The 27528-nt window shown below is 46.6% G+C and overlaps 2 protein-coding genes and 2 non-coding genes across 5 annotated transcripts; 3 read left to right on the top strand and 1 right to left on the bottom strand.

Annotated features, from left to right (window-relative positions):
* Positions 1-813: 813 nt before the first annotated feature.
* Positions 814-9223, top strand: ARMH1 (armadillo like helical domain containing 1). The gene is made up of 11 exons (XM_032192246.1): positions 814-903; positions 1408-1625; positions 2583-2749; positions 3567-3763; positions 3925-4009; positions 5724-5846; positions 6076-6148; positions 7196-7325; positions 7950-8027; positions 8380-8488; positions 9093-9223. Exons 1-11 carry the CDS (start codon positions 814-816, stop codon positions 9221-9223), a joined length of 1401 nt encoding a protein of 466 aa, XP_032048137.1.
* LOC116492279 lies at positions 4300-4414 on the top strand. Its single transcript, XR_004253589.1, has one exon. It is a non-coding gene; the product is annotated as a U5 spliceosomal RNA (small nuclear RNA).
* Positions 5517-5631, top strand: LOC116492278. The gene has a single exon (XR_004253588.1). It is a non-coding gene; the product is annotated as a U5 spliceosomal RNA (small nuclear RNA).
* On the bottom strand, positions 8916-27244 carry KIF2C (kinesin family member 2C). Of its 2 annotated transcripts, XM_032192774.1 has the most exons (22): positions 27181-27244; positions 26997-27091; positions 24933-25037; positions 24652-24700; positions 22916-22963; positions 21853-21969; positions 21010-21120; positions 20513-20613; positions 20160-20255; positions 18910-18964; positions 18660-18822; positions 18323-18413; positions 16681-16744; positions 15498-15589; positions 15087-15229; positions 13560-13764; positions 13024-13134; positions 12733-12800; positions 10903-11011; positions 10699-10815; positions 10207-10333; positions 8916-9526 (listed from the first exon to the last, which is right to left on the bottom strand). In XM_032192774.1, exons 1-22 carry the CDS (start codon positions 27242-27244, stop codon positions 9447-9449), a joined length of 2211 nt encoding a protein of 736 aa, XP_032048665.1. In that variant the 3' UTR covers positions 8916-9446. The 2 variants fall into 2 exon arrangements, with proteins under 2 accessions (XP_032048665.1, XP_032048666.1); XM_032192775.1 differs by lacking the exon at positions 22916-22963 and having other exon boundaries at positions 27181-27236.
* Positions 27245-27528: the final 284 nt, after the last annotated feature.

Below are 27528 nucleotides of genomic sequence, written 5' to 3'. Positions count from 1 at the left end.
GGAAAATGGATTTATTTTAAACCTGCTTCCCCGCAAAGGAGATCCTGAAAACGCCCTGCCAAGGACACAGGCTCCTTTCAGAGCACAGACCGTTAATTCCCAAATGAAATTTCATCTCATCTTAAGTCTCAATCTTTGTGTCTTGGCCAACTTTTTGAAGTCTTTGTTTGTTTGTTTTCCGTCACTGAGATACTTTTCACCTCTTGGTCATTGTTTTCAGCAGGGTTCAGATAATAGCAATAGAAAATTATTTTGAGCATACGTCCTGGGGATATTTTGGAGCTTTTTTGGTACTTCGCTCCAAATTCTTGAGGAACAGGCTTAAGAACTTTGCAGATAGCTAATTGTTAATCTTGGTGACTTGGATTATATTGAAAGAAACTTCTTATTCTGAAACCCGGGAATTTTCTGTCATTTTAACTTTTTGGCAGATAAACCATACTTTAAATAAAACCTGAAATGGTGCTTTTCTTAGGTAGCACATACACATCAGCGGAATTCTTGATTACACACATGAAGGGAGGGTTTAGTCCTCTAGTGTTTCATCCCTCTACAAAGTGCACGTTGCCGTTTGTCAGGGTGGAATAGGGGGAGATCCTACTGAGGTAAAAGCGTGGCAAAGTAATTTGGTAAAATACAGGTTGCTTTGTGGGATTGAAGGAAGTGCAGACAAGGGATGTTTGTGGAGCTTTGTCTTCTTGCCTATAGTTCTTATTGTTTCAATCCTTAGATTTTTTAATGGTGGACCACTGAAAACTCAGAATGTGCACATAGAAATTAGAAAAGGGGAAAAAAAATAGCAATTTTTCCACCATGCCGAAGGGTCCCAAGCCATTTTGCCACTGCCCAGGCCAAACCTCCTGGAATGGATGTGGGCCCAGCCCCAGTGACTCGCTGCACCCTGTGGGTGAGAGCAGGCTGCACTGCTGCACGCTAACAGGCATTTACAGCCCCCTTGACCCTGTCACTCCCCATAAATCCATACCTATTTGTGCTCTCATTTCACTCTATTTACTCTCTGGTAGGTCAGATATGAGATGCAGTGTTCATATCATGAACCTAGCAAGAAACCAAAGTGGGGGGAATGAGTAACATCAAAATGACTTTATTAACACAGCGGAGAAGAGAGTTCCCGTGGTGAAGCCAGCTGCCCTTGGAAAATAATCTCAAGTCTATTGCAGATTCTCTGTGCAGCTTCAGGCTTACCAGAAACTCTCCTGTTAGCTCAGTTTTGCTATCTATGAAACGAGTGTAAAGGAAAAAGATGTAATAAATGGCTAGTAAGTGCTTTTATATTAATATTTAATTTGCCAGAGAACATTTTAAATGTGATTCTGGTGGTAATTCCTCAATATACACTTTTTCTGTCTTTAAGGCCTTTTTTTTTACCTTCTCACTTTTCTCTAGGCAGAAGAGATCATGGCTTCTGTCAAAGAGCAGGAGGCCATCAGGAAGCTCATGGTTTTCCTGCAAGAATGGGACAGCGGTCACAAAGTTGCTCGAAGCCACGTCCTGGACAGCTTCATCAAAAGCAATAACGGCAAGACAGAACCAGAGCTGGAGCTGGAATTCTCCCAGGGAGCCAGCTTGTTTCTGGCTCGCCTGACAGCGTGGCTCAGGATGACGTATCTGTTTCCTTGGAAAGATGAGGGTGGCACGTGGTAGTGGGCTGGAGAGGAAGGGGATGTTCTCTAACAAAAAAATGTTCAAAGAATAAGTAGAGAGATCCATATCCAGCTGCAGGGGAAAAAAAATAGCTATCTGAAGATGGAACTGAGGGAAAAGTCATGTAGCTTGACTCTCAGGAACCTAGAATTAGTGGTTTTTCTCCTGTTGGGGTGAGCGTGCTGCCTCTGCACACCTTTGAGAGGAAGCTCCACGCTCTCTAACAGAGAGGGTACCCAGGTTCAGAGCTCCACATTGCCAGAGTTGCCGGGGGGGCACCAGGATGGTCTGTCATTCCCTCCTTAGCCTTATCGAACAGCTACATGCACAGCACGTGCCTTGACAAGCTGCTCAAGTCTATTGGCATCTTCTTATCTGCTGCAGGCGGGTGAGTAGAGAACGTAGCTGCATGAGAGGTGCACATGAGGGTGGCAGGGTTCAGGAGAGAAAGAAAATAACAGGTCCTGGGCAGGCTTTTGGAAGGGCTGTTTAAGCATTTCATGCAGGGCAGGCCCCAGCAAGGGCTGTGGCTTACTGTAAGTTGGATTTTCAGATGTCCCCAAAACCCAATCCACTGCTTGCCCATCACCAGAGCCACAGGGTCACTGGCATGGTGTGGGAGGAATGTGTTGGGAGCACAAGTGCAGCAATGGGGCTTTCTGTGCCTGCCGTTCAGTGTCTGAAATGAGCACAAGGGAAAAACAGGAGCTGGTGACCTGCTGCAGACCGTGCTGCTGGTGGGCATCTGCTGCAGCCGTCCCAGCTCAGCCCCAGGCACCTCGTGTTGGGTGTCTGGGCACCAGGGCCCTGCTACAGCGAGGCAGGAGGTGACAGATCCCAGGAGCACAGAGTGCTCGGTCGGGAAGATGGGCTCCAGGGCCGGTGACATTTTGGGCTTTGTTCCCCCATCCCTGCAGGCGCAGATACCTTATTGAATTTCTGGAGATCGGAGGTGTCATGACTCTCCTGGAAATACTAGGGCTGAACCACCTGAAAGAAGAGGACAAAAGGGAGTCTGTCAAGCTGCTCCAGCTCATCGCAAACGCTGGCAGGAAGTATAAGGAGCTCATTTGTGAGAGCTACGGTAGGCGGTGTGTCCATCTGCGCTTTTTCCTAATTCAGCCGAGGATGTTCTCCGTGACCTCTGGCCCCCAGGGCTGCTCGCAGCGCTGCGCCCCTCCTTCCCCTCCACCTGCCGATGGCAGATTGCCGCGGCGTTCATCTTGCTGGAGGGAGTTCAGAGTCCTGGCTATTGTGGAGTGGTTGCATTTCATCCCCTCTCTGGTTTTAATGAGCTCGCTTTCTTTACAGTGATTTCTTCTGATGTGATATTGCTGTCCTGCTGGTTGCAACTGCTACAGTGAAACTCACAAAACAGTTTCTATTCTTACCTGCAGTGTCTGCCCACCTCTAGAGGTGGGAGGGTTTCTTGCTTTTGAAAGAACCTTAACAATATTTTTTTCCTATTATTTTTTTTTTCTCCTGGACATCAGAAGCGAAATGCCATTCATTGCTCTGTAGTTCAGATTATGCCTCAGGTTGTCAGTGACTGTGGGGTGATACCTGCTGCCACAGCTTCCTCCCAGAGAAATGAAGCTGCAGGAGCAGCAGGAGGATCCTTAGCAGCACTGTTGGCATCTCAGTGCCAGGTTTGCTCCTTGTGTAAATGCCTGCAGAAGGGCTTTGGCCCTCTACTCCAGCTGACAGCCTGGCTGTCTCTTTTTCCAGCTGGTGTCATGGCTCTTGATAAGAACAAAGAACTTTTTTCCTGGCTTCTGTTCCTCAAGCCGCACTTTGAGTGGGACATGATGCTGTGCTTTTGGGGGGTGTGAGCAAAACCGCCAAGAAGTGTGACCTGCAGACTCACCCAGACATAATTTGCCCTCTCTTTCTCCACACAGGGGTGCGATGCCTCGCCGAGTTGTTGGCCACCTCCACCTCAGCAGAGGCTCAAGAGGACGCGCAGGTTCTGCTGGACACCCTGGGCCGCGGCAACCCCAAATACCAGCACCAAGTCTACAAAGGCCTCATCGCGGTGCTGCCCTGCGCCTCCCCCCGAGCCCAGCAGCTGGCTCTGCAGACCCTGGGGGCGATGCAGGTGGGTGGCAGGGCTCAACGGGCAGCATCACCTTTCCTTGGGGCTCCCCCGGGGCTCCCCCTGCCTCAGCCCATTTCCCCACGGGATCAGGGGGCAGCAGGGAGCCACCCCGGTGCCCTCAGGGTGCCAGCTGCCCCCTCACCCTGCCCCTGTCCCCACAGGAGCTGGTGGGAGAGGCGCCCCCCGCGCTGCTGGAGCCCCTGCTGGCCCTGCTGGGCTCGGCGCACCTGGAGGTGCAGCACGAAGGTAGGACTCGGCCGGGGGGGGGCTCAGCGGGGCCGTTTCCCGCGCGCGCGCCTCATTAGCATGCGCCTCATTTGCATACCCGTGGTGCGCCGCGCGGCACCGCGCGCTCCCGCCCGCTCCGCTCTCCGCCGCTGCTGCCTCGGGCCGGGAACGGGGCCGGGAGCGGGGCCGTGGGGTGGGGAGGGGATGGGGGGAGCGGGGCCGGGGCTGACCGGAGTTTGGGGGGAGCGGCGCCGTGAGCTCGGGGGCGGCGGGCGGCGTTGGGCTCGGGCCGGGTGGGGGAGGGCGTTATACTCTGGTTTCTCTTCAGATCGTATAAATCTTTCGCCTTTTACTAAAGATTTCCGTGGAGAGGAACAAGCACGAGTGTCGTGGAATTTTTTGAGGCTCTGCTTCGGCAGAGCTACCCCTTCCTGGTCAAAAATAGAACGACTTTAGGCTCTATAGGTACTTACTATCAGCTTTCTAAGCAGTTTCTTAGCTTAGGGTTAGCGGGTGCAGGCCCAAACTATTCCTGCGGGTTCTGTCGCTGCTTCTGTGCGGTCAGAGGCCGCCCCCCAGCTTCCTTTCAGGCGGTTGCAGAGAGCACTGAGGTCTTCCTGAGGTCCCCCTGGGGATCACCACCGGTCACCAGTCACCAGCCGGTTCCACTCCATTCGCCACCACTCTCCGGGCCCGGCCGCCCCAACAGTTAACCCAGCCCAGCTGTACCTGCCCAGGCTATGCGCTGCCAGCTGCTCCAGGAGCATTCTATGGCAGATGGTGCCACAGGTCTTGTTGGAGGCTCGGCAGCCCACCTCAGCAGCCTCTCCCCCGTCCCCCAAGCGGGTCACCCAGTCACAAGGAGATGAGGCTGGTCAGGCAGGATGTGCCTTTCATGAACCCATGCCGGCTGGGCCTGAACCCACACACTCTGCATGTATGTGGGACCCTGCTGGTCCCACACACGATTGCAGACGAGCTTCTCCCAGCCCCTCTCCTGGCAGCGAGGTCAGGCTGGCAGCCCTGCAGCCCCCAGGCCCTCCAAAGGACCCTTGTTACGGGATGGGCACCACACCGGCTGATGAGACACAGGGGAGGCACGGGGAGCCTCGGCCTTCCCTTACCCCTAGCAGTCGCGTTCCCCCTGCGGCCAGCAAAGGCGGAACGGGCTCGAGAGGCGCGGGGTGTTTGGGGGAGCTGCCCCGGCTCAGTCACCGGCAGAGGGGGTGGGTCGCGCTGGGGGCACCTCCGCGCCATGCGGCCCCAGGCCCCGCCCCCAGCCCTTCGGCCCCGCCCCTCAGCCCCTGCTCATTTGCATACCCGGCGCGCACCGCGGTACCGTGGCGCTCCCCGGCTCGGTTCCAGCGCCGCTCCCGGCACCGTGCCGAGCCCGAGGGCTGCGGGGGGACGGGGCAGGGGGAGCAGGGAGCGGGGCCGGGGCTGGTCGGAGCTCTGCGGGGGTCAGTCACCGTGAGCTAGGGGGCGGCGGGCGGCGCTGGGCCTGGGCCGGGTGGGGCAGGGTGTTATACTCTGGTTTCTCTTCAGATCGTATAAATCTTTCGCCTTTTACTAAAGATTTCCGTGGAGAGGAACAAGCACGAGTGTCGTGGAATTTTTTGAGGCTCTGCTTCGGCAGAGCTACCCATACTTGGTCAAAAATAGACGTCTGGTATTCTTTTGTGTTTTTGGGGTACATACGGGGTTTAACCGATATGCGCTGCTTTCCCCGCAGCCCTGCAGCTGCTGCCGGCCCTGCTGCCCCTCCGTGTCCGCCCGGCCCTGCTGGCGGCGCTGGTGGCCGCGCTGACACCTCCCGGGCACCCAGCGCTCGCCTCCCGCAGCGAGAGCACCGCAGGTAACAGTGCCCCCGGCTGGGGCTGCCCGCACCTGCAGAGATCTGCTGAGGGTGGCAGCTCCGGCCTGGCCCCCAGCGGGCTGCAGCGGGCTCTGCGGGTGTGCCCTACACAGCCACAGGCCTTCCCTGAGGAGAAATCCTCTTTTTCGTGTTACCCCGTCCCCTCCCTTCTCACACCTCAGGACTGTTCCCAAGCAGCCTTCTCACTTGGTTCATTTTCCTCCTGCAGACCCAAACGCGCTGTGCCCGAGGGAGCCGATGCTGGCATACATTCAGCAGGCAGCTGCTGCAAAAGCAATTGGGTAAGAGACTTTGCAGCAAACCCCACAGGAGCATGAAAAAGACTTTAGGGAAGCATCTTCCTTTGAATAGGAATGGACTGGGACACGTTCCTCCAGGGAGCATTCCCCTCTGGCACTGCTCTCTGGCTGGACACCCCAGCTCTGCCAAGCCCTGTTCTAGGCTGTTTGGAGATGAGTGTGTTCAGGGCAGAGCCGCTGCCTGAAGGTAGCAGTGCTCAGACCCTCCCTGCTACTGACACTGGACTGGGTTTTATTTTTTATTTTTTTATAGGGAGATGTGGAGTCCTTTCAGCTCTGGCCCTGTCTGCTGTCACAATGTCCCCTTTATGGCTGGGCCTGGATGCAATGTGTGTGTGTCCTTCCACAGCACGGGGCTGAGGGGTGCTGTATTGCTCAAGACCACCATATTCTCCACATAGCTGTGAGCCACAAGTAATTAAATGTTATTTAACATCAGCTGCCCAGTGGAAGAATCTAGTGCTTATGAGTGACTGCAGAATCCTTAAATTCAGCCATTTGTGCTAAAGTTTGTGCATTCACTGTGAATTTCTTGCGGTGTCCACAAGATAGTGCTATAAGAACACTTTTTCTGCAAAAGTAGATGACGGGGGAAAAAAAGGTTTTCCTGCATAGGCAGGTGAACTTAGTGGGTACAGAGACACACTGGAGCATCTTCCGGGGTCATGCTCACAGAAGCAATAACATTGGTGGTACTTCTGCTTTGAGTCCTGGGTTCTTTATGGCCATGCAGGAAACGTTCTAGAATTTAATACACACTAGGAAGCTCCTGACAATAATTAAACAGCTGGTTTGCAGCAAGAATATGTTAAATGATTGACAATCTATGTAGAGACAACTGTTTATTTTTATTTTGCTTGTTTGTTTTCCTGTCTTCTGCCCATCATTGCCTCTAGGGCAGGGTAGAAACAGGAACATGTCAGTTTTCCATTGGGGTCACACCAGGTCTGCACCAAGAGGGCCAGACCCAATTTGTTGTGTGCCCCTTCCCCTGTACAGGGTAGGGGCTGACGGCCTGTCTTATTGCAGCATATTAGCCAAGGAGTCAATAGAAGTGGCTGAAGAGCTGATCCAGCTGAACGTGGTGCATGGCCTGATGGTCGCTGTGGGGAACATGGAACATATGCCCAGCCAGAGACACGGCAGCATCTCCCTGAAGGTGAGTGTGATGGTGTGTAGTGGAGGCCAGTGTAACACCAAGTCTCTCCCCTGACCACTTGAACAGAAAGGCTCCCTGCATCGTGGGCTTTCTTTTTTTTTCTGAGTACAGCAGACACAGTCTTATTCACAAAGGCAGGAGTGGCACTTCCTTCAGGCAGTAGCAGTGCTTCCTGTCCCATATGCCAACCACCAAAAAGAAGGTGCTGAGAAGCCAGCGTTGGCCCTCACACCTCTGTTCTAAGCAGCAGCTTGCCCTGAGTAGCAAGCACAGAGCTCACAGGCTAAACAAGGCAGTTTGCTTAGAGCTAGACACTAGCACAGAAGTATAAGCAGGATATTTTGTCCTGTTGGTGCTGCATAAAGAGCCACCTCAGCACAACTCTGCCTACATAACAGTCACAGGTGATGGCTGGGAAGAGGAAGGACCATGCTGGCAGTAGACAGCAAGGGGCTGAATGAGGGACAACTGAGAATCAGGCTACTCAGGGTGAAAAGGGGGTTACAAACCACTGAAGTTCATGAAGTGCTGCTAAAGGAGGTGGCTCAGGGAATAACTGTCATGTAACATAGTGATCTAGAGCTGCATCATACATGTACCAACTCTAACTCTGTTCTGTTGCAGTACTTTGTCCATACATTTCCCTTTGCGGAGGAGCACATGAAGAAGGCAGTAGGGGACACACTTTTCCAGCTCTTTATGGTAAGCATGCCTTTCTTACAGGTTTCAATGGCCCTTAGAGCTCAGTCTGTTTTCCATGGGTGTAGAGACTGGACTTTTTTAAAAGAATCCAGTCTTCAATAATATTTCAGAAAAGCCTACCCTTTGGAAAGTGTTTACCTTCAGGCTGTGTTCAGGAAGATAATTGCTCTGACTCCTTGCTCTCTCAGACTTGTAACAGTGGGAATTTGGTGTCAGAATGAGGCATGAGGTGACTTGAGCTCCTCCCAACCAGGTCACTCCTGAGTTCGGCTCCTGGGGTGCAGTACATAGCACTTGGGCTCTGCCTGCATCATACTACAAGTCATCATAACACTATCATGACCTCTTCCAGGACAGTCCTGAGACCTGGTACACAAAAATGGATCGAGCCCAGGCTGAAGAACTGGCCTCCAGTACACTGGACATCCCCAAAGACATGGGAAGGAAGCAGTCCACAGAAGGTATGTACAAGGCTGGGGGCACAGTCACTTCTCCAGCAACACCCCCCCCTTACACTAACATCTATCACAGATTACTCACATTGTTGGAAAGCTGCTGAACATGTTATTTTATGTGGCATGTTAACTATTTCCCACATGGAAGATACATGTGAAGTAAAAGCCTGGGGCTACCTTTGAAGCCTAACTGAACTCCATAGGTACAGAGGAGGCACAGGGCCCTTCCCATTTTCCTGCTACCAAAAGGGCAGAGCCACACACTACAACCTGTTGGGCTTTGCTAAGTACAGGAGACTGGTTTAGAGGCTCCCCCCCCCCCGCCACACTAGGCAAGATCTACCCAGCAGGATCTCTATTAAGAAACAACATTTATTTTAAATGATTTTTATGCAAACATTACAAGAGTAAAGACTTTAAAAAGAAGGCTGATTTCTTGGAGGAAGCTTTCTCCACAACACCAACAAGTCTTTAGGAACAATTAGACTTTAGCAAAAAATCAGTAAGAAATATTTTATAAGATAGAAGTTACTTAAATACAGGACCATTTATTTATCAAGTTTCTTAAAATACTGATTTTTTACAATCACATAGTCGGTTTTCTTCCTAGAAGAGACTTGTAAAAGTTTCAAACACATCTGGACCAAAAGTTATATGTACACCAGAAAGTTATACATTTATCTAGTTCTATCAGAGGAGACCATTGTCACTAACAAAGGACCAGATGTCAGACATATCTAACACACTCTCAGGCCCCCCTCCCCAAGCCTTGCAGGCGTGGTTTCTAGCAGGGTCTCTGCAGAGTCCCCTGATACCAGGCCATGAAGAGAGGCTGCCACATTCACTGCCCTCAGGCACACCAGACCTGCAGACACCCTACTGCATTTGAAATAGGAGTTACTCAAACCACTGACAAACATGCAAGACATACAGAAGACTGCTTGTGAACCAGGTTTTGCTGTATTTACTGAGGCCTCTGCTTGTTCATCTGCTTGCTGGCTTGCTCCTCCAGCTGCATGGCGACCACCAGGGCATCCAATGTTTCTGTAATGGAAGACAGCATTAGCAGGGGGACTGACCTGAGGGCTGAATTCTCCAGCCCAGCTGTTCTTTTCAGCTCAGCTGCTGCCATCTGCAAGGGCTACAGAGGCAAGCGCACTGTGCAAAAACAGCTCAGCCAACATCAGATCCCCAGCATCACATCCTGCTGGATCTCACAAAGCTTGTCAGCTGATAGATATTGGATAGATATTAAGGCCCAATATCCATGAAAACAAAAGTGGAAATAGTAGACATACCCCTGCAAATGCCTATGGTATTGGCATCTATTTCTCAGGTGCCTGTTTTTTGGGCAAGGCAAGAGATAAGCTATGTCTGTTTTATTCATTGGTTACATCAACTCTTCTTAGTGGGTATAGCATTATTCTCAAGAGAGGGCAGTTTTATAGGGCATTGAAAAAGTGGAAGATATTTTCAAAGTAAGTTTTGGCTAGTACAGACGATAGGACATTTCAGGTCTGATGCTGTGATCTCCTAGCAAAGTGCTCAGAACTATCAGCAGTGCAGAAGGACTGAATGCTCAACACCACCACCACTCCCAGATAACCACTCCCAGATAAGCAAGCTGATGTTATTTCAGATCTTCAAGAGAAAAAAAAAAGGATTAGTGACACTGCTATTTAGAAACTCTTGAGTAGGCACTATCTCAAGAAGCATTAACATACCTCTGACACTAAGGAAATTTCTTGAGCTCTCCTCTACGAAGTACTTTGCTCTGCTCACAAAGGTCTCAAGATCATAGTCTGGTTGCTCTGTGATTCCCAAGAGGTAGTCAAGTTCAGTCGTCATTTTCTGTATTTACAAGAAAGACCATGAAGAGAAATCAGAGAAGTCAGCTTTCTGAAAATTCAATGAGTTGCTTTGAATATGGCACACCAGAGCAGAGCTGAGCTTTGACAGCCCAGTATCAGTTGGTGCAAGCAGAGCTTGCTAGCTGGAGGGGAGGGGGACTGGCTGGCCACAAGCACTGGAATTCCACAGTTAAACCAGTTTAGCAGGAAACCAGAGGGAAAAGCTGGCACTGAGGAAAAGGTAACATCACTGACAGCATCTTTCATTACAGCCCACAGCCTGCACAGTAGCACTAGGCGCAGACAAGGCAAGTTCTTGTCAACACAGAGAAGGCAGCTTAGGCTGGGCTTGCCTCTTCCACCTACCTGTCTCAGTTCTCTAAGCTGTTCTATAACCTTCTCCTCCCGTTCACCAATCTGAGTGATAGCCTCACGGAAATGGAACATGTGGGGAGATATATCTTCCTCCTCATCCTTGGAGAGCTGCAAGAAACAGCTCAAGTAAGAACAGCAGATTGTTTTCAACAACTTCAAGCTTTGAGATTTTTTCAGCCCACTGCCCACACGTACATTGTGTTGAAGAGCTGAGCTTTCTCCACTGATCTCCGTTTCCTCGTCCTCAATCTCCATGTGATTCTGTGTTTCACCACCTCCATTATGAGGGCTGAGCTCTTTCACTCTGCAACAAGATTTACCACTCAGTCTTTCAGCAATTTCAGAGCTACAGCATCACAAAACAGCTACTGCAATCCGTTTGTGCTCAGCACTGACTTAGTTGGTTAAAAAAAATCCACATTACCACACCTGGAGCAAGCTTTCATGGACAAACTCCAGAGGGCTGTGGGAAGCAAAGCCAAGAGATGTGTCTTTACGTCCAGCCTAGCCACATCAATTTAGGACTTCTCCACAAGAGAAGCGTTCCAAGTACACGATACTAATTGCCAGCAAAGCCTTTCACACATACACAGGCTATCTTCCACATGTCGGCTTGGTTTGTTGTGACCAATTATGAGGACTTTGTATGGAAAGAAAAGGAATAAGGCTGATCCCCACCCCTCCCATAGAGACCCTCCATGCCAGAATAGGCCTATAAGGATAAAAATTATATCTGAGGACACAGAGCTAGAGGTAGAGGTCAGGCATCAGCTAGGTACTTTTTCTAGTTACTAATGTCAGCTTCATATTTCCAGTTCCAGCTTACACACCCCCTTTATAGCTTGAATTTGCCTTGTGCACTAGCTAAGAATCCAGTGCGTACAACTAGCAAGACTAGCATCTTACTGAAGCACACCATAAGTCAGATGTTGCATTTTGTCGTGTACTTTCAGGTGATTAGGAATGACTGTCCACCAGAAAAAGAACTTCAATCCAGAACAAAATCTGGAAACCTGTCAAGATCCCTAGTGCTCCTGAATGCTTGTGGCTTGAATTAGCAGACACCTTTCAGAGGCTGGAAAGGAAAGAACCAAGCAGCCTTTTGCAAACCAAACAATGGAAAGCTACCAAATCTGAAGTGTGGAAGTGTCATCTTGTTAACGTACGACAGAAGTCATAGGCTCTGCAGCCACAGCACACAGATCCACACAACACAGCATCAGCAACAAAAAATTCAAGCACCACTGACCCTGGTGAAAAAGGGAAAAGCTTAGCTGTTTCCTTAGCTGTTGAGCTTAGACTTAATACAGGCTGCTCTCCCTGTAGCTGTGGAGTCTGTCTGTCCTTTTTTGCTTGTCACCCACCAGAGAGGTGTAAGGGCACATAAAGGCTCTCTGCTCTGCACAGCAGTTCCAGGTTTCAGCAAGACCCCCTTGTGAATCTTAAGTCTCAGTGCTTATAAATCTGTTGTGCACTGCAGGTACCCAAAGCCCAACCACGGAGCATTCAAAATCCACATTCACACCATTTGCTGCAAGGCACATGAGTTCTCCAGATTCTTTAGATTTCACCCAAAATCTCCTTAGTGTCATACCCTATTAGCTTCTATTAAAGTCTATCAAACACACCTACTGTCCTTCTGCATCATGTGTAGGGTCATGTCAGGGAAACATTCTTAGCACACACATAGGGGACCCTGCATAGAATACTGCAAGAAGCAAAATCATGGAGGTAACCATTCAGGATGTGCTGCTAACAGGGTAAACTCCCTACAAAAAACAAGGTGGTCTGAAGTCTTACATAAAACACTCCTCTGAGTAAAAGAGAGTTATGGTTTTATACAACCTCTATTATCCCCCCCATGATAGTTTCTGAAGACAGCTTTAAGATTATTCATTCCCAGCAAATGTAACCTCCAAATTGTCATCACAGGTAATGACACCAAGAGAACTTTTGATCAGTGTGAAATCAGCCAAAACACATTCCACAACAAGAGTAGAATCCCCAGGCCAGGAAGGCCATTACCTGTCAGCGTATCTCAGTGTGTTTAAGGTGTACTCGCATGAACTCATGCCTGGAGAAATCATTGCTATCTGCAAACAGAACAGAAAGCCACAGTGAGTCCCACGTCTCAGAGCTCACCAGTTGTTGGTCTCAGTTGCTGTGGGTGAAAAACTGCAAGACTTTTTTTGCAGAGAACTGAAGCTTTGTGACTTCCAACTCCCCTCCCCTTAGAAAGGGAGCATGCAGCTATCTGGACACACTGCAGAGATCACAAGCAGTGAGTGGGTTCAGCTGTGCCACGCACATACTCACCATACAGGTTCTTGAGTTAGTTCCTATGAAAGAGTCTCTCAGCACCTGGGTCAGCTTGCTTTCCCGGAAGGGGGTATGAGATTTGTTCTGGCCTAGAGCTCGGATACATTCCTAAGAAAAGACAAATCATGAATGCAGTCACTGCATCTCTTCTCAAACAGCTCTGCAAGCTACAGCCACCAACTGCTAGTAAACCCAACAGGCTGGACAATGGTCATCTCCATTGCTCTGTATGTGCTTCATAGCCTTTTAAATAGACTCCACATACTTGACTGTCAAAAAGATACGTGGTATATCCACCATACATTCAATAAAAACTTGAACGAAGCTTGAAATGGGTGTCTGACAAAACTACACTGCCTTCCTGGAAACATTATAAATGGAAGTATACACATGTTCATGGTTATTAAAATACAAAGCTGGGATTCCTTTAGCTGTTCTTTTCCCTTGCACTAGAAAGAAACAGCAGATAACCCCAGAGGAAAACAGAATCCATGTGCTGAGTAGTACCATTTGCTCCTTGAGTTATAGCTCACCTTCAAAGCTAGCAGGCTTTTATTGATTTCTGCCCCTTCCATTCGTGTCTGCCTGTCAGCACTAGATGTGTCCGCACCCCTCTCATTTCCTGCCAGATCCACCAAGGAGAATTTGCCAAGCATCTTCCCTCTTCGGCGCAGTATGATTTGGAAGCAGGCATGTGACCGTGAAGAGCTAGCATTTGCAAAAGTTTGTCCCGATGTCCTACAACAAATAAGCAAACCAGTGTTAGAACTGTGTCACAGAAGACTTTGAGGTCCTGACAGCACTAGATCTGCGGCCAGTTCAGTTGTTTAACCCACACATTAATACCTCAAGATTGCATGAAATAAAGAATCACTTCTAATATCAAGCTGCCTGGCTCAACTTAACCAGCCTGCACTAGAATATTTTTCTGACTGCTAATACCTTGTATGCATTTGAAGCTAGAAGAAATACCTTGAGCACAGCATCTTCCTGCCACAGAGCAGACCACATGTCATTCTCCTAATGCTATCACACGGTAAGCTCCACCAAGCTTCCCCCACTAAACAGCATTAGCTGTGCTAGCACATTACAGGCATGGTAAATCCCTTTCCCCAGCCAAGCTGGCTTGCTGGTTAACCTCTGCACCTGCTCTGTCACTGCAAGAGATTGGAGTCTGATGTACCATAAACCTCACTGTGACCTTCATCAACATTTATACCCTGCAAGGGCTGGCAGGTTTGCTGTCCCACCTACATCCCTGCTCCTAGGGGAAAATAGAAGGAGGATGTTCTTAAAAATTGCTGGGGGAGGCAGGAGTCTGAAATGTTAGTTCTTGGCTGAAATGTCATTCTGCTGTGCATGCTTCTTTAGCTAAATGAGCTTTCAGGATGCACATGCAACGTAATACTGCAGCCAAGGAGTTCTCATTTGCCAAGTAATATTTCCCTAACAGCTGCACCTTATTAGACAGGTAAGACTTGCCGATACAGAATTCAGCCCCAATTAAAGACAAGCCAGTACAACAGCAGAGATACCCCAACTGCAGCTGGCCTGCCAAGATGAGCAGCCAAGCCTACAGCTGTCCCTCAGCACCTTCTCTCAGGGACTCTTTAAAGATCCCCAAATGACATGAAGCATTTTTGCTGTTACAGGAACAACTCATCTGGCCTGCAGTTAAGACCAAGTATTTTTGCAGCTATAGCTTGATGCCATCTGCTCTTCCTCGATCTTACAAGCCCACAGGGAACTACATATGTTCCTGTAAACTACTTCTAGGAAATAGGCATTGGCACCAGGCAGCCATCTCAGCTGAGCTGTTTCTCTCTTCAGAAGAGATGTGAGGACGTGGCCACTATGCAAGGAAGGCTAAACCCATCCCTGCCAGTCCTTTATTCTGTAACCCTCGTTTTCACACAGAGGTGTGGATCAGTGCCTGTCTGTTAGTGGATACAGCAGCCTCCTCTTTGAAATCTCCAAGCCCTGGGCTACAGTCACATTTTTTTGCAGATACAGAGGTACAACAGGACATGGACTTTTCTTATTGTTTTAAGGCATCAAACCTGCATGCACTGCCCATCTCAATCATTCTAATGACATCTTCAGCACAGCTGACTTGTCTCTCTTGAAGGCCAACCACCTGGACCTGCTGCTTGCCATCCTCCAGGACTCGAAGCTTTGCCTTCTTATTCAAGAGATCAAACACCTATATTCAGGCAACAAAACCAAGACAAGTCTGAATAACTCTCCTTGAGAAAGAGATTTGAGACTATAAAGACAGTACAGAGTAAGTAGAGAACTATATAGGAACAGCACATTTAACATAGTCTTCCAATTCAATTCCAAACATGCCAAGAACAGTAGAGTACATAGAACTATTGAAACTATAAAGTTTCATTCCTCTGTTTATCAAATATGCAGTCACAGAAGTCATGCTAGGATTTATTTATTTTTTTTAATATAAAAAGTCTTACCTTTCCATTGTATATTTCAAAGAAAGTCACATAGACTTCCAGGTCCTGACTTCTGTACCTGGGCTGGTTTAGAAGAAGGAAGACATCTTGTGCTAGTGAGGAAAGACAGGAGTTTACTTAGCTACATTAAAACATACCCTAGCTGCTACTTGAATTGCTTTTGAATATTGCTTAGCCATAATGTAGTGCTCCTGGCAGCTGAATGATGGCTATCCCAAGAAAATGCTTGGTTTCTACTGTTAATATTATTTGCAGACAACAATGCTAACTGATCCAGTAAGATCAGTAGAAGCAAATACTGTCCCCCTTGCTGGTCTGGGAGAAAATTATGATCTGCTATTGCTTTGGACAGGTTTGCAAGAGTCAAGCATTTGTTTGAAGCTCTTCCTGTGGAGAATCTAGAAGACACCTCTCTGAGCATCAGCATTGCTGCTGGAAACAATTTAGCAGATTAGTTGGGCCTTTGTTTGAATCGAGTTCAGTCTCTCACAAACAGACTTCACACTTTGATCTGAAAAGCAGACTTTCCTTCAGAGACAGTCATAATTGATTCAGGGACTAGCAAAGAGTTGCTTGTTTCAACTGCTTTGCTACACAGATAGTTTCACAAAATGCTCTTCTGTAGGGAAAGTACAAGAGATCAGGGTTCATGGTGCTTTCTAGGGATTGTATCGAGGGGTTTATAAGATATTCTCAGAAACAGGTGCTTTATGTGTGCTTTTTTTTTTTTAACACACCTAGTGCTTAAATGAAAAAAATCAGATTTGTATGCTTTCTGTATAAAAAGCTTTATATCAGAAATGGATAGTGTTCTGTTGCATTCAAGTCAGGCTATTTCCAAGCACCATCCTTAGGCTGATACAAAAGCAAAGCAGAACTAATCAAAATTAGATGTTTCAGCCCAGCAAGTGTCAAACTAGAAGATACGTCACCTATCTCAAAAGCAAATCTTTTCTGACAAGTGATAAAAAGCAGGTGGATCTAGAAAACTAGATGTTGGATGGAAAATACAGTTTGTGAAACGGAAAAACTAATCCCACCTCCTGCAACAAACACCGCCACTTACTAATGAAAACTTATGTATCTTTTCCCAGAAAAAAAAAGTATCCATACAAAAACAAGCCTTATCTATTTAAGGAAAGCATGCACTAATTTAATTTTCATATCTAAAGAATCAACTTACATGCAAAAGCATATATGCCCTTCGAGGCATTCTGTGCTCTCCCCGAAAAGTCTCCACCCATAGTCTGTGAAGAGAAAAGGCCATCAAAAGTGAGATATGGCACAAGAGCCAGTCAGGCTACCTGATTATAGTACTGAGAACATACTTGGAAGTTATCATGTATATGATAACTGATGTCAGTGAGGTGATTGCAGCAGTACAATTAAAGTCGGTTTTCTACTTCCCTATCAGTTCAGAGAAGAGATTTGGACTATGCAAAGTGTCAGCTAAACGCCTGTAAGGCTCTGCAGTGCTAACTACTTCACAGGAATTCGGTGCAGTTATTCCTCCTAGGGGAAATGCAAGTGCAACTGGATAGCCTCTGGCCAGAGCAGAGACTCATTTGTTTGGAAATAAGTTTAGTACCATTTTCACCATGACTTGCAAAAACTCATGTGTGATATCAAAATGAATCAACCCTGTGCACCAAGCTTCTTCCTTTACCTTCTTTGACAGGTACCTTTAATCCTCACAGAATTTTTACTTGGTGCTATCTCAGTGAATCATTTAAAACACATCTCAATCCCATAATATATTCTCAATCTACTAGAGTTTAATATGCAACATTCCAGTCTCAAGGTGCAGCTATTGTCCTTGCACTACTTATGTGCCCTAGGATCAGGAAGGGGAAGTAATTAAGAAATGGAAGTAATTAGGAAATTTGAATGCCTTACAGTTGAATGATGCTCAGATGAGCAGGTTTGTGTGTGCATTTTAGTGCGATGAAGACAGCCATATCCAAATCTCTACAGTGCTTCCTTTTGGGTTAATGGAGGAGATAAATAGTTGACTAAGTAATAGTGATAGGAGAACCTAGCCTAAAAACTTTGCCTCTAACACTTGAATGACAGCACCTGTCTTTATCATTTAAGCTGGTTAGCTAGCAAAGTCCAGTCCACATCACCTTGGTCTGACCTAAAGGCTTACTTGCAGAGCAAGAAGACCATGGATTTGGCTCCACTATCATAGTGTAAAGGCAGAGAATTTCCATTTTCCTTCCCTTTAGTTTATAGAAGAGGAAAAAGACAACCCAGTTGCTGAAAATTCTCTGAGGCAGAATACACAATTGCCAGTTCTCTTGAAACTGCAGGTGGTGGGCTGGAAGGAGTGGTTAGAAAGTGAACACAGTAATTTCCACCACTTCACAATACCAGATCATTTAAGCATTCATGTGCAACAAATAAGCAGCATTTTCTTACATAACCACTAAGGTCTTTGGAATGTCTCCAAACTCAAAATACAATACAGACAATAGCCTTTGTCTCAGATGTAGGCTAATAGCCCTAATTTGCAAAGTTGGGGCAGCAACAGCAGTTCAAGGCAAGGAATAGCTATGGCTCTGTCACTAATACGTCAGGATATCATCCTTGGGTCTTTAAAAAAGAACTATGGGATAAATTTAGCATGACTTTACTCACAACTTCAGAGGAAAGCCACTAATACTTCTAACTACAGAAATACAGAAAAAGAGGATTAACAACTGAAACTGTTATCTTTTTAAGAAAATAAAGCAAGATTTGAGCTCCTTTTACAATCCTGCAACATCAAGGAACTTCAACATTATCTAAAGCTAGAAGATTGGATACTCTGGAGAAAAACTTACATGTGTCTTGCCACTGCCTGTCTGGCCGTATGCGAAACATGTCGCTCTTCCACCCTCAAAGATGGTCTGTACAAGAGGCCTAGCAGTGAACCTGGATATTCAGAAGGTAAAAAACAGTTAAGGCAAGCAGTTCACATCCTGCTCTATTAATTTTCCTAAAGAAGCTATTTTATTTTTTTTTGCAAGGCCACACCAAAACTAAACTTTTCAGTCTTTTGGATTCCTCCAAAAATAATTTTCATATTTATTGCAGGCAGCAGTTTCTTTAAACTAGGCTGTCATCTAGCCATAGCTCTGTGCTATCTTGAAAGTCATTCCAACAAGAGGAAAGCATTACCTGTACACCATTTCATTAGAAGCCAGTTCATCAAATGAGAAGTCAAATCTGAATGCTTGGGTTTCAAGGTATTTTGTTAGATCCACTTTCTGCTTTGGCTCATGGACCAGCAGGACACATTTGCTTGGAACAGTAATCACATCACATTCCTTCTTCAGAATTTCTGTTGGTGGAAGAGACCCTCATATTTAACATGAATAATCAATGTCAAACTGCTCCAAAGTCAGATCTGCTTTGTCAGAACACTCACCTTGTTTATTTAGAGGGCGCTTCCTGACACAGACACAAATCCTGTGTTCTTCTATCTAAAAGAAAGTTAAGAAAACAAATAATAATTACTTCCTAATTACACCTACTGAGTGTCACTGAGAAAGGTTCCATGCTCCCTCACATTGACTTTTCAAAACACTGAGTTTCCTCTGGTACTGGTCAGGAGGAGACCCACTCACGGAGGAGTGTAAGTCATAAAGTCCATTGAATGCACAAGCAACACTATGAACAATTTACTCCTGGGTAGCATTCTCAACGTATTGCACAGAAATGCTCCTATGCTAAAAACAGTGTCCCAAATATTCTTTTTTTTTTAGGATCAATAACATGTTCAGTTCTTGGCCAGCTGTCCAGCACAATCTGTGACATTACTATTGCAACTAGAGTCAAATCCAGGTAAATTATCATTTTAATTTACCTCTAGAGGGTTTTTTGACCTGAAGTTCTTCACTGATGCAGTAAGTTTAGCTATTTGTGCAGCACAGCTGCACATCAGTTGGGTTTGTAAAGTGCCCGTTCCATTGGATGAAGCAGGAGGTAGGAGATGACAAGCTCAGCCCTGTCATGCAGGGACCTCTACACAAGCAGCTGGTTCTCAGCTCTGTCAGATGCAAGTACACAAACTACCTCGTGTTCTATGCTAGCCAGCACCTACGCATGCTTGAACTTAAATGCTGTCATTTTTTCCACTGACTATAGCAAGGCTTTTGCTAGACAAAGACTACTTGTTCTCAGGAATTAACCAATGCCACCTCCGTAACTGCTGAGGTGAACCTGCTTTTTGTAGTTTGACCTCTACTTTTGCTCTTTCACTTTTTGACCTACTCTAAAATTACTCAATATACAACTTAGATATCTAACACATAGGGCAACTAGTCTGGTTTAACTTACTTATACCTATACCTACAAACCAAACTGCTATGTAATAGGCTCTGCCCTTTACAAGCTCTGAGAACTACTAATGTTACACACAAAGCATTGCATGATCATTTTCAAAGTGTAAACTCTTCACTAGTGCCATACACAAAGCAATGCGAGGCAGCTTAGCCCTAAATAGGAGAGGTAAGTGACCTTGCATTTACCACTGGGCGCCCTCAGGATCACAATATGCTCAGAGGATTTCCCAAGAGCTGTGATGCACTAATTTGCTCATCTGCTAAAACCATCAGTACAAAATAAAGAAGTCGAAGTGTCTGTGTGCTGCACTCTGCAGCCTCAGTATTTACGTACTGGGTCAGTTATAGATAGTGGCTGGCAGTCTAAAGTTGCTCTGAATTCCTTGATCATCCGTGCAAACTCTGAGTTTGGACAACTGCTGTCAAATTCCTGCATGAGAAAACAGACATGAAGGTAATTAACCTGTAGCAGAAAAAAAGCCCCAGAGAACACCAAACACAACCAAGAGTTAGAGAAGTATTCACTTGAAGACCACAAGATTCAGAACATTCTGAAACTAGAATCAATCCATCTTTTGGCACAAATTGAAGAACAAAGAACAAGGTCTGTCCAAAATACATTTTGGTTTTAACTACCAGGTTGCATTACCTTATAGAATTTTCTCTTATTGGCATAGAGTACTCTACCTGTGCACGTTTTGTCCTGATTTCACTGATTTGAGCTCTCTTTTCTTCTCTCTTGTTTTTCATTTTCTCCATCTCTTTCACAATGTTAGATCTTCTCCGAACTAGATAAAATGAAAACACTTCCTTGGATTAAGTTTTCACCTTGTTTTAAGCATGATGTTTTACAAAAATGTCAAGGTTACTGACAGACTAGCCTAAGTTGTATAGGAAATAGTCATCTTCAGAAGAATGGTCGTTGATTTTTCAGGGCTTCTTTCCCAAAGCTGATCTACCTACCAGAAGCTGGTTAGCATGTCACACCATCACTCTAAGGGCAGCATTTCTGAGGAGACAACCACTATAACAGAATGATATATTTATAATAAAAATACTTAGGCAGCAGAACTGAGTTTCTTAAGCCACCCTTTCAAAGCATTCGTCTAGGACTACACAAAGCAGCAGTCGCAGTGATGCACTTCTGACTGGTGAGCCAGTTCTTACCCACTGCTGCCAGGTACCTGGGCTCACTGGAGGGTTCATTCTAGCAGAAAGCAGATGATCCTCTGAATTTCCGTTTGTCAGTGTGGGTTCTGGAGCATAGCTCAGCCTGCTAGTCTTGGTACGGCCACCTGCGGAAAGAAGCCACACCAAAGACAATAACTGGAACCCAAAGATCAAGAACATTTCATAATTTGCAAATCCTCACAGACCACAGCTATTCCTCAACTCCAATTCTGGATCAGGAAGGAGAACTTGCTAAAATATATGTGCGAATTTTTTAAATTCTTCACTGATCACAAACTTTATTCAAAGCTACAAATCGATGCCACACCAACCAGGCAAGAAGTTAATATCAAACCTCTTATTTGAATGCCTTTGCAAAACTTAATACGCAAGGAATGCCCACAGCTATTCATGGGGTAGGTCTGGTAAAGATAAATAACTACAGATTCATTATTCAGGCAGGCTAAAGTCCTTACTTTACTCAACTGGTATAGGTAGAACTACAACCAGTGTAGCTGGAGCCTGTTGTCAGCACTATTAAGGCACTTGGCTTCCCACTCTAGCCCTGTAAATGCCACTTTATGCTGGTATGCAGATACCACATGCACCACAAGCACAGCTGCAGCTCTCGTTAACAAAGTACACCATCCTTCAACAACATAGTTTTCAGAGTCCTTTGAGAACCCCTTCAGGCAGAAGCCCTGGATGTTTACATTGTGGCCGAACTCCCCCTCTCTCATTTAATATATGAAGGGGTAGGGGTTGCTCCTCCCCCTAGATTTGCAGTTTACCTAATTAAATACATACAAAGCATGTTGCTTCTTATTAAGAATTCTCTGGGCTCTTTTTCCACTCACCAGGAACCAACAAATTGTTTCTTGTTTGTGTAGAAGTGGAGGGATCCACCATCTCATTTTCCTGGAGGCTGCACTGAGGTTCCGTGATGACAGACATCCTGGAGCGGCCACGCATAGCTTTGGAAAAACGAATTCAAGTTCAGCATCATGCAGACACTCCGACATTTGTAAGTAATCACTTACTCCAAGAAGTGCAGGTTGTACTTAAAAGAACCATTTTCAGACCTCTGGTGCATTACCAAAGCCTAGGATAAAGCACTACTGGAAAGGTAGGTGGGTGAGAAGCGACCACTACAGAAAAGCACACAGTTCATTCCAGATTTGCAGTTTCAATGAATTTCTTTCCAGATACCACTAAGGATTCACTAATATGGCAGTTCTGGAACCTTGATACCTAGGAAGGAGGCAGTTACAACTCAGGGGACTGAGAAATCCTCTGAAGTTTCACACTCACAGGGCTACGAATTAATTGTGATGGTGACAGTATGAAAAGCAAGGCTAATTTTGCTATACAGACTACAGAGTGGGTTATCTAGGGAAGCTCTAAGGAAAAGTCAGGATAAAAAAAATTTCTTTCGCCTTCCACATCCAAAGGGAAAACTGGTCATGAGCCGGATCATGCCCACCATTACAACATCCAAACACAGATGGTGTGTGTAGCAGAGCGGCAGTTTGATGACACTAAATTCAGCTACAAGACAGACTATCTATAGCAAACCTTCAAAAAGGGCCTTTCTGTAGGCAGTCTCCATTGCCTCATACCTAGTTACAGTTCTTTCACTGAGACAAATCACTCACCCAGGAAGCTTAACAGGTGACAGGAACATACACCTCAACAGATTTGTAAAGAAAGCAAATCTGATACGAAAAGATAGAAGTGTGGTATGAAAGCTAGAGCTACTCTCACCTCCACCTCCAGCAATCACAAGAATTTATCCAGAATTAATCACTCTGATTTGAAAGGAAATCAGGTTTGTTTCACATCAAGGGTGAATTTCAATTCTGGATCAAATTCCTTACAACTGCGCCCACAAAATTCAGTGCTCATGTGTTAACTTTTTACCTGGATTCTTCTGCTCAGGTGCAGAGACTTTAGGTGCCATTGTCGCAACTTTAGGAACAAAAAGAATCCATTTCATTATACACAGACATGGTATTTCATTCCTTTTGCCACACATGCCCAGACACCTGATCTCATCATAAACTCAACAGCACTTTCTGCAAACAATAGTGGTCCTAGACAAGAATATTAGCTGCAGGATTTGCTGCATCTAAATGGGTTTGATTCAGATTGTTCTTGTGCACAAGAATATACAAAAACCTCTAAAGCTCTTACTGCTTCAGAGAACTTAGTATCTGTTTCTGAATTCATTCTGAAAGCACTGCTTTTGCTTTTTTTACTTCCCTGAGAGATGGAGACAGACACCCCCTGATCTTCTTTAATTTGCTTTGCCTAAGAACTGAAACCTGAAGCCAACATTACCTTTTTGATTGGTGCAGCACAGAGTTTGCTACAGGACACGCATAGCCCGTGAGTGTCAAGGACTAACTGCAATAATAGGTATTATCTGATGAATACTGAAGTCACTGCTTCCCTCTTGTACTGTGAGCAAGTCTTCAGGGACAAGACTCTGCTAGTAGCAAAGGCAACAGGCATGTCAGATTTGCCATTAGACTCCGTACTTAAGGGAAGCAGCAGCCTCTGCGAGGACATTTCTCCATCAGCCACTGACTGGATTAAAACACCTTTATTCTTCCATCTGGCTATCCAGCTCCATTAATCAGGTCTGTCTAGAGACAATCAGCACTTTACCACATCATTTTTCTTGCTGATTCACAAAATCTGTGGAGAGTTCTCTGCATTTGAAGATGATCAGAAAAACTTTTGACACATTAAGCTTCTCAGACTGTTCCTGCCTCTCAGATACAAGGGGATTTGTACTGTTGTCTTTTGATTCCAGTTTCCCTGTCTTGCATCACGTACAACAAAAAAGGCCAGACAAATGCAGCCATTCACAGCTCACGTAAAAGGGCAGCTATGTACATTAAGAGTTAATAAATCTGCAACCCTTTGACCTCAGCATCACTCAAGTACATTACAAATAGACCTTTAATGCTGTCAACTCAAAAACAAGAGTCAACTAAAGAGATAAAGTAAGAAAATATGGGAGTTTCCCAATTCCCAGCACCTCAAAAAAAAACAATTCCTTAGCAATCCCACACTTCCACACCTGTCTCCTCTTCTGGCTGTGCTCAAAACACTGTACTGACACTAAGTCACTGAGCTGTGGCACACCAGCTAGCATTTTGGCTGCCTAGTCTGAAATGTCTCCAGGAATAAAGCTCAAGTTATTGTCTAGAGGGACTATTTGAAGAGGAGACATCCATTTGACACTACTATTTCTTCCTTGCCCTTTCCATTCTCATTTTGACACCCTTTTGTCTTAATAACTGTCACTTACCTTTTGTTTTTTTGTGGCATTTGCAAAATCCCATACAAAACTTTAAACCTCACTGCAGCAGGAACTTCCTAGTGACATTTAAAGCAGCGTCAAGGAATAACTACAGCAATACTGAAGAAAAGGGCAACGTGTCAACAAACCTGAGCTCACAGGAACAGGAGGGCAATTTGCTGGCAGAAGTTCTGCACTCAGGAGTCCAAAGTGTTGATATGAAGGGGTATGCTCTTACTAGCATTGCCTGAGCAAGCAGTGTTATGAGGCACTAACTAAACTGGAATAATATGGCTACAATGGAAGATCACCACTGTTTTGAAGAGGAAAAGAAATATTATCTCACCTTCCCGCGGAGCAGGAATTTTTGACAGGGTTGTTCTACGCTTCTGTTTCTGGAAAACAATGAGTGCAGTTAGTCATCACAGTAAGCCATGAATACCTAGCACAGCACTACAAAGGAACATTAATACAACAAGGATTTCTGACCAAAGCCTAACAGTGAGACAGAACACAAAGCATGAGGTCTCTGACTTGTAAGGCTGCCAGTATCGTTTATAAACAGATCTGGTCTAAAGCATGCTGCTGCTGACATGTTAGCACCTTTGGAGAGACTAAAATGCTTACCTGTACAGTCACATTCTCTTGCAAAGGAAGGTTCTCTTTCACATCTGCAGCACGTAGTTCCTCTGTTAACTCAGGATTTATTGTTATCACATCATCAATATCAATCTGCAAGAGCAAAGGTAAAATATTGCTGCTACCACCTACAGCATTTTTTTACATGTTGCTTTTCAGTACAGGCAAACAAACCTGACTGACTGCCTGCCAAATGTTAAGTTAAAGAAGCCTTCTAGCTTCAAGGTGCTAGGCAATAGTTCATACTCCATTTGAAGAGTCTCATAACGTGCAAGTTATGCCATTTACCCTCATCTGCCAAACACCACGCAGCTCTGCAGGTGCCATAGAACACGTCTGAGGAGATAGGCAAAGCACATTTGGCATCAACTGCTTTAATCTCTTACAGCTAATCTTAGTAAATCTCCATGACTTCTGTGCTAGGAGAGCATTAAGAGTTTACTGCGTGACTGCGCTTACTGAAATAAACTTCAGAGAGCTACTTAGACCTCGGGAAACAAGGGATTCAGCATCTAATCCAAAAGTCAGTTCACCTGCATTTTCTCTGGCAACTGCAAGTGATTTTACCTAGGACCAGCTGCCACCTCCTGCCTGACCTTCCAGTGAAGTCATAATCCTGCCTCCGCAGCATTCCGCAGCGCCCAGACGCAGGGCAGCGACCATGGGGCAGGCAGCCAAGGGCAGGCACGAGCACAAAAGGCACCGCCTCGCTCGTTTCAGTTTTTCCAAACCTAACCCTGCAGAAGAGCTTGAAAGCACGTGGACACAAAAATAACTCCAGTGCCACAGCAGCTTGCACTGGAACTCACCTAATATCAAAGCAGTAATACAAGCACCACTTGAGGAAGTTATCCAGCTCTCAGTTAAATCTTAATTTACTTTGATAAAATAAGGGTCCATATAAAAAGAGCAAAAACACTCATGTGATCCCATGGAGATACCACATTCTAACATAGGAGAAAAAAAACTTCAAAATTTGATTTATATAAAATCTGTATGCATCTAATCAGATAAACTAATTCCCTCAGAAGCAAGTGTATGTGGATGGTATGATACACACTAGCAGCACGTAAGAAATGCTGCTTTTTGAACAGCCTCTTCAGAGGCCCTGCAGTACCTAAGTTCCCAGAGAAACTGCCAAGAACAGCGTGTTTGCTCATTCACCAAAGGAGAATTTAAGTGCCAGGCTTTCAGCTACAACCTCAATCCCCCCAGGGAAACACGGCGGTTCCACCAGCAGGGCCTCATGGCCTTTTCTCTACACTAACTGGGACATTTCAGACTGGCACTGGCCAAGAGTGATTCAAATCCAGCAGCGCCGTTGTCACTTGGACTCTAGCCCAAAACCGTGGTTTGCTCCCTGTCTGTTCTGAGACATTTCTCTGTGCAAGGTTCTCGTTGCAGAGAAAGAAAACTCAGTAGCTCTAAGGAAGAGATAACGTTCCCTGAAAAGTAAAGTGCAGAGGAATCAGAGAGCAGGGCACTAAAAACACAGCTGGAGGCCTCTCAGCACGCTGTGCCCCAGAGAAAGGGGGATGAAGCTGCGTCACAGTTCAGACTTTGAGGGCTGTATCCTGGGTGTTACAAATCCCTCTGGGTCCACCAGGGCTGGCGTTATAACACCAGGCTGTAAGCAATACACCTGAAAGCATCAAACAGCGCTGCGTTTATTGCACAGCTACAAAGTCCTAAGGAAAGCTGGAAAGGCATTGCCAGAGGCACCAAAAACCAGCAGATAACAGCAGAGCTGGGGCTGTGGGAGCACAGGAAGCCACCCAGCAGGGGCACAGACGCACACACTGCATCCTACCTGGTGGCTGTAGGGCCAGGAGCCCTCTTGGCACCACTCAGGTGTGGTGACAACCCCCCCACGCCTTACCTGGGGACGTTTATTTACAGATAACCCCTGCGATCAGCACAGCGGGGTTATCTGCGCCAGCCTGGACGAAGCATTGATCCACCTGAGGGCAGACCCAGCACGGCAGGAGCCGGCTGAGGCACAGACGGGACCGTTTTTGAGTTTTTTTGAGGAAAAACCCCACACAGCCTCACCTCCTTGCCCTTGACGGCGCCGCCCTCGGACCACTCCACGGCCACCAGGGACCTCTCCGCGTTCACCGTCCGCACCGTCGCCTTGTGGATCAGGCCTGCAAGGCAGCTCCGTGAGCCGGGGACCCCCGGGGACCCCCCCAACCCGTTCCCGGTGCCCCCCACGCCCCGCCGAGCCCCCTCGCACCGTTGCTGCGCTGGATGTTGAGGACGCGGCCGGGGCAGACGCGCTGGTACAGCCGGGGGTCCATGGCGGCGGCGGGGGCAGCGCCAGGCTGGGCCCGCCCAACCGACAACGATTTAAACGCCGCGCGCCCGGCGTGCCGCGGGGCCTCCCGGGAGGCGGAGTGCCGCGGGACTACAACTCCCGGCGTGCCCCGCGCGCGGCGGGGGCGGGGCAGGGCATGATGGGAGGTGTAGTTCGGTGGGGGCATGGAGGCGCTGTGCGCATGCGCGGTGAGGCCGCTAGGGCGCTGAGGCAAGAGCTGAGATAGCGTGAGGGAGAGCGGGACGCTTAAAGGGTAGTGAAAAGAAG

This window comes from Aythya fuligula, chromosome 8 (genome assembly GCF_009819795.1).
Source record: "Aythya fuligula isolate bAytFul2 chromosome 8, bAytFul2.pri, whole genome shotgun sequence".
Lineage (NCBI taxonomy): Eukaryota > Metazoa > Chordata > Aves > Anseriformes > Anatidae > Aythya > Aythya fuligula.
Note: the sequence above shows the minus strand (reverse complement) of the source record. Positions and strands in the feature narration are given on the sequence as shown.

Coding starts and splice junctions, on each gene's coding strand:
- ARMH1 (XM_032192246.1), top strand. CDS start 814: ATGCCGAAGGGTCCCAAGCCATTTTGCCACTGCCCAGGCCAAACCTCC. Junction 904..1,407: donor CCAGTGACTCGCTGCACCCT/GTGGGTGAGAGC, acceptor ACTTTTCTCTAG/GCAGAAGAGATCATGGCTTC. Junction 4,010..5,723: donor CCTGGAGGTGCAGCACGAAG/GTAGGACTCGGC, acceptor CTTTCCCCGCAG/CCCTGCAGCTGCTGCCGGCC.
- KIF2C (XM_032192774.1), bottom strand. CDS start 27,244: ATGGACCCCCGGCTGTACCAGCGCGTCTGCCCCGGCCGCGTCCTCAAC. Junction 15,590..16,680: donor GGGCATATATGCTTTTGCAT/GTAAGTTGATTC, acceptor TTTCCTCACTAG/CACAAGATGTCTTCCTTCTT. Junction 10,816..10,902: donor GCTCAGCTCTTCAACACAAT/GTACGTGTGGGC, acceptor TGTTTCTTGCAG/CTCTCCAAGGATGAGGAGGA.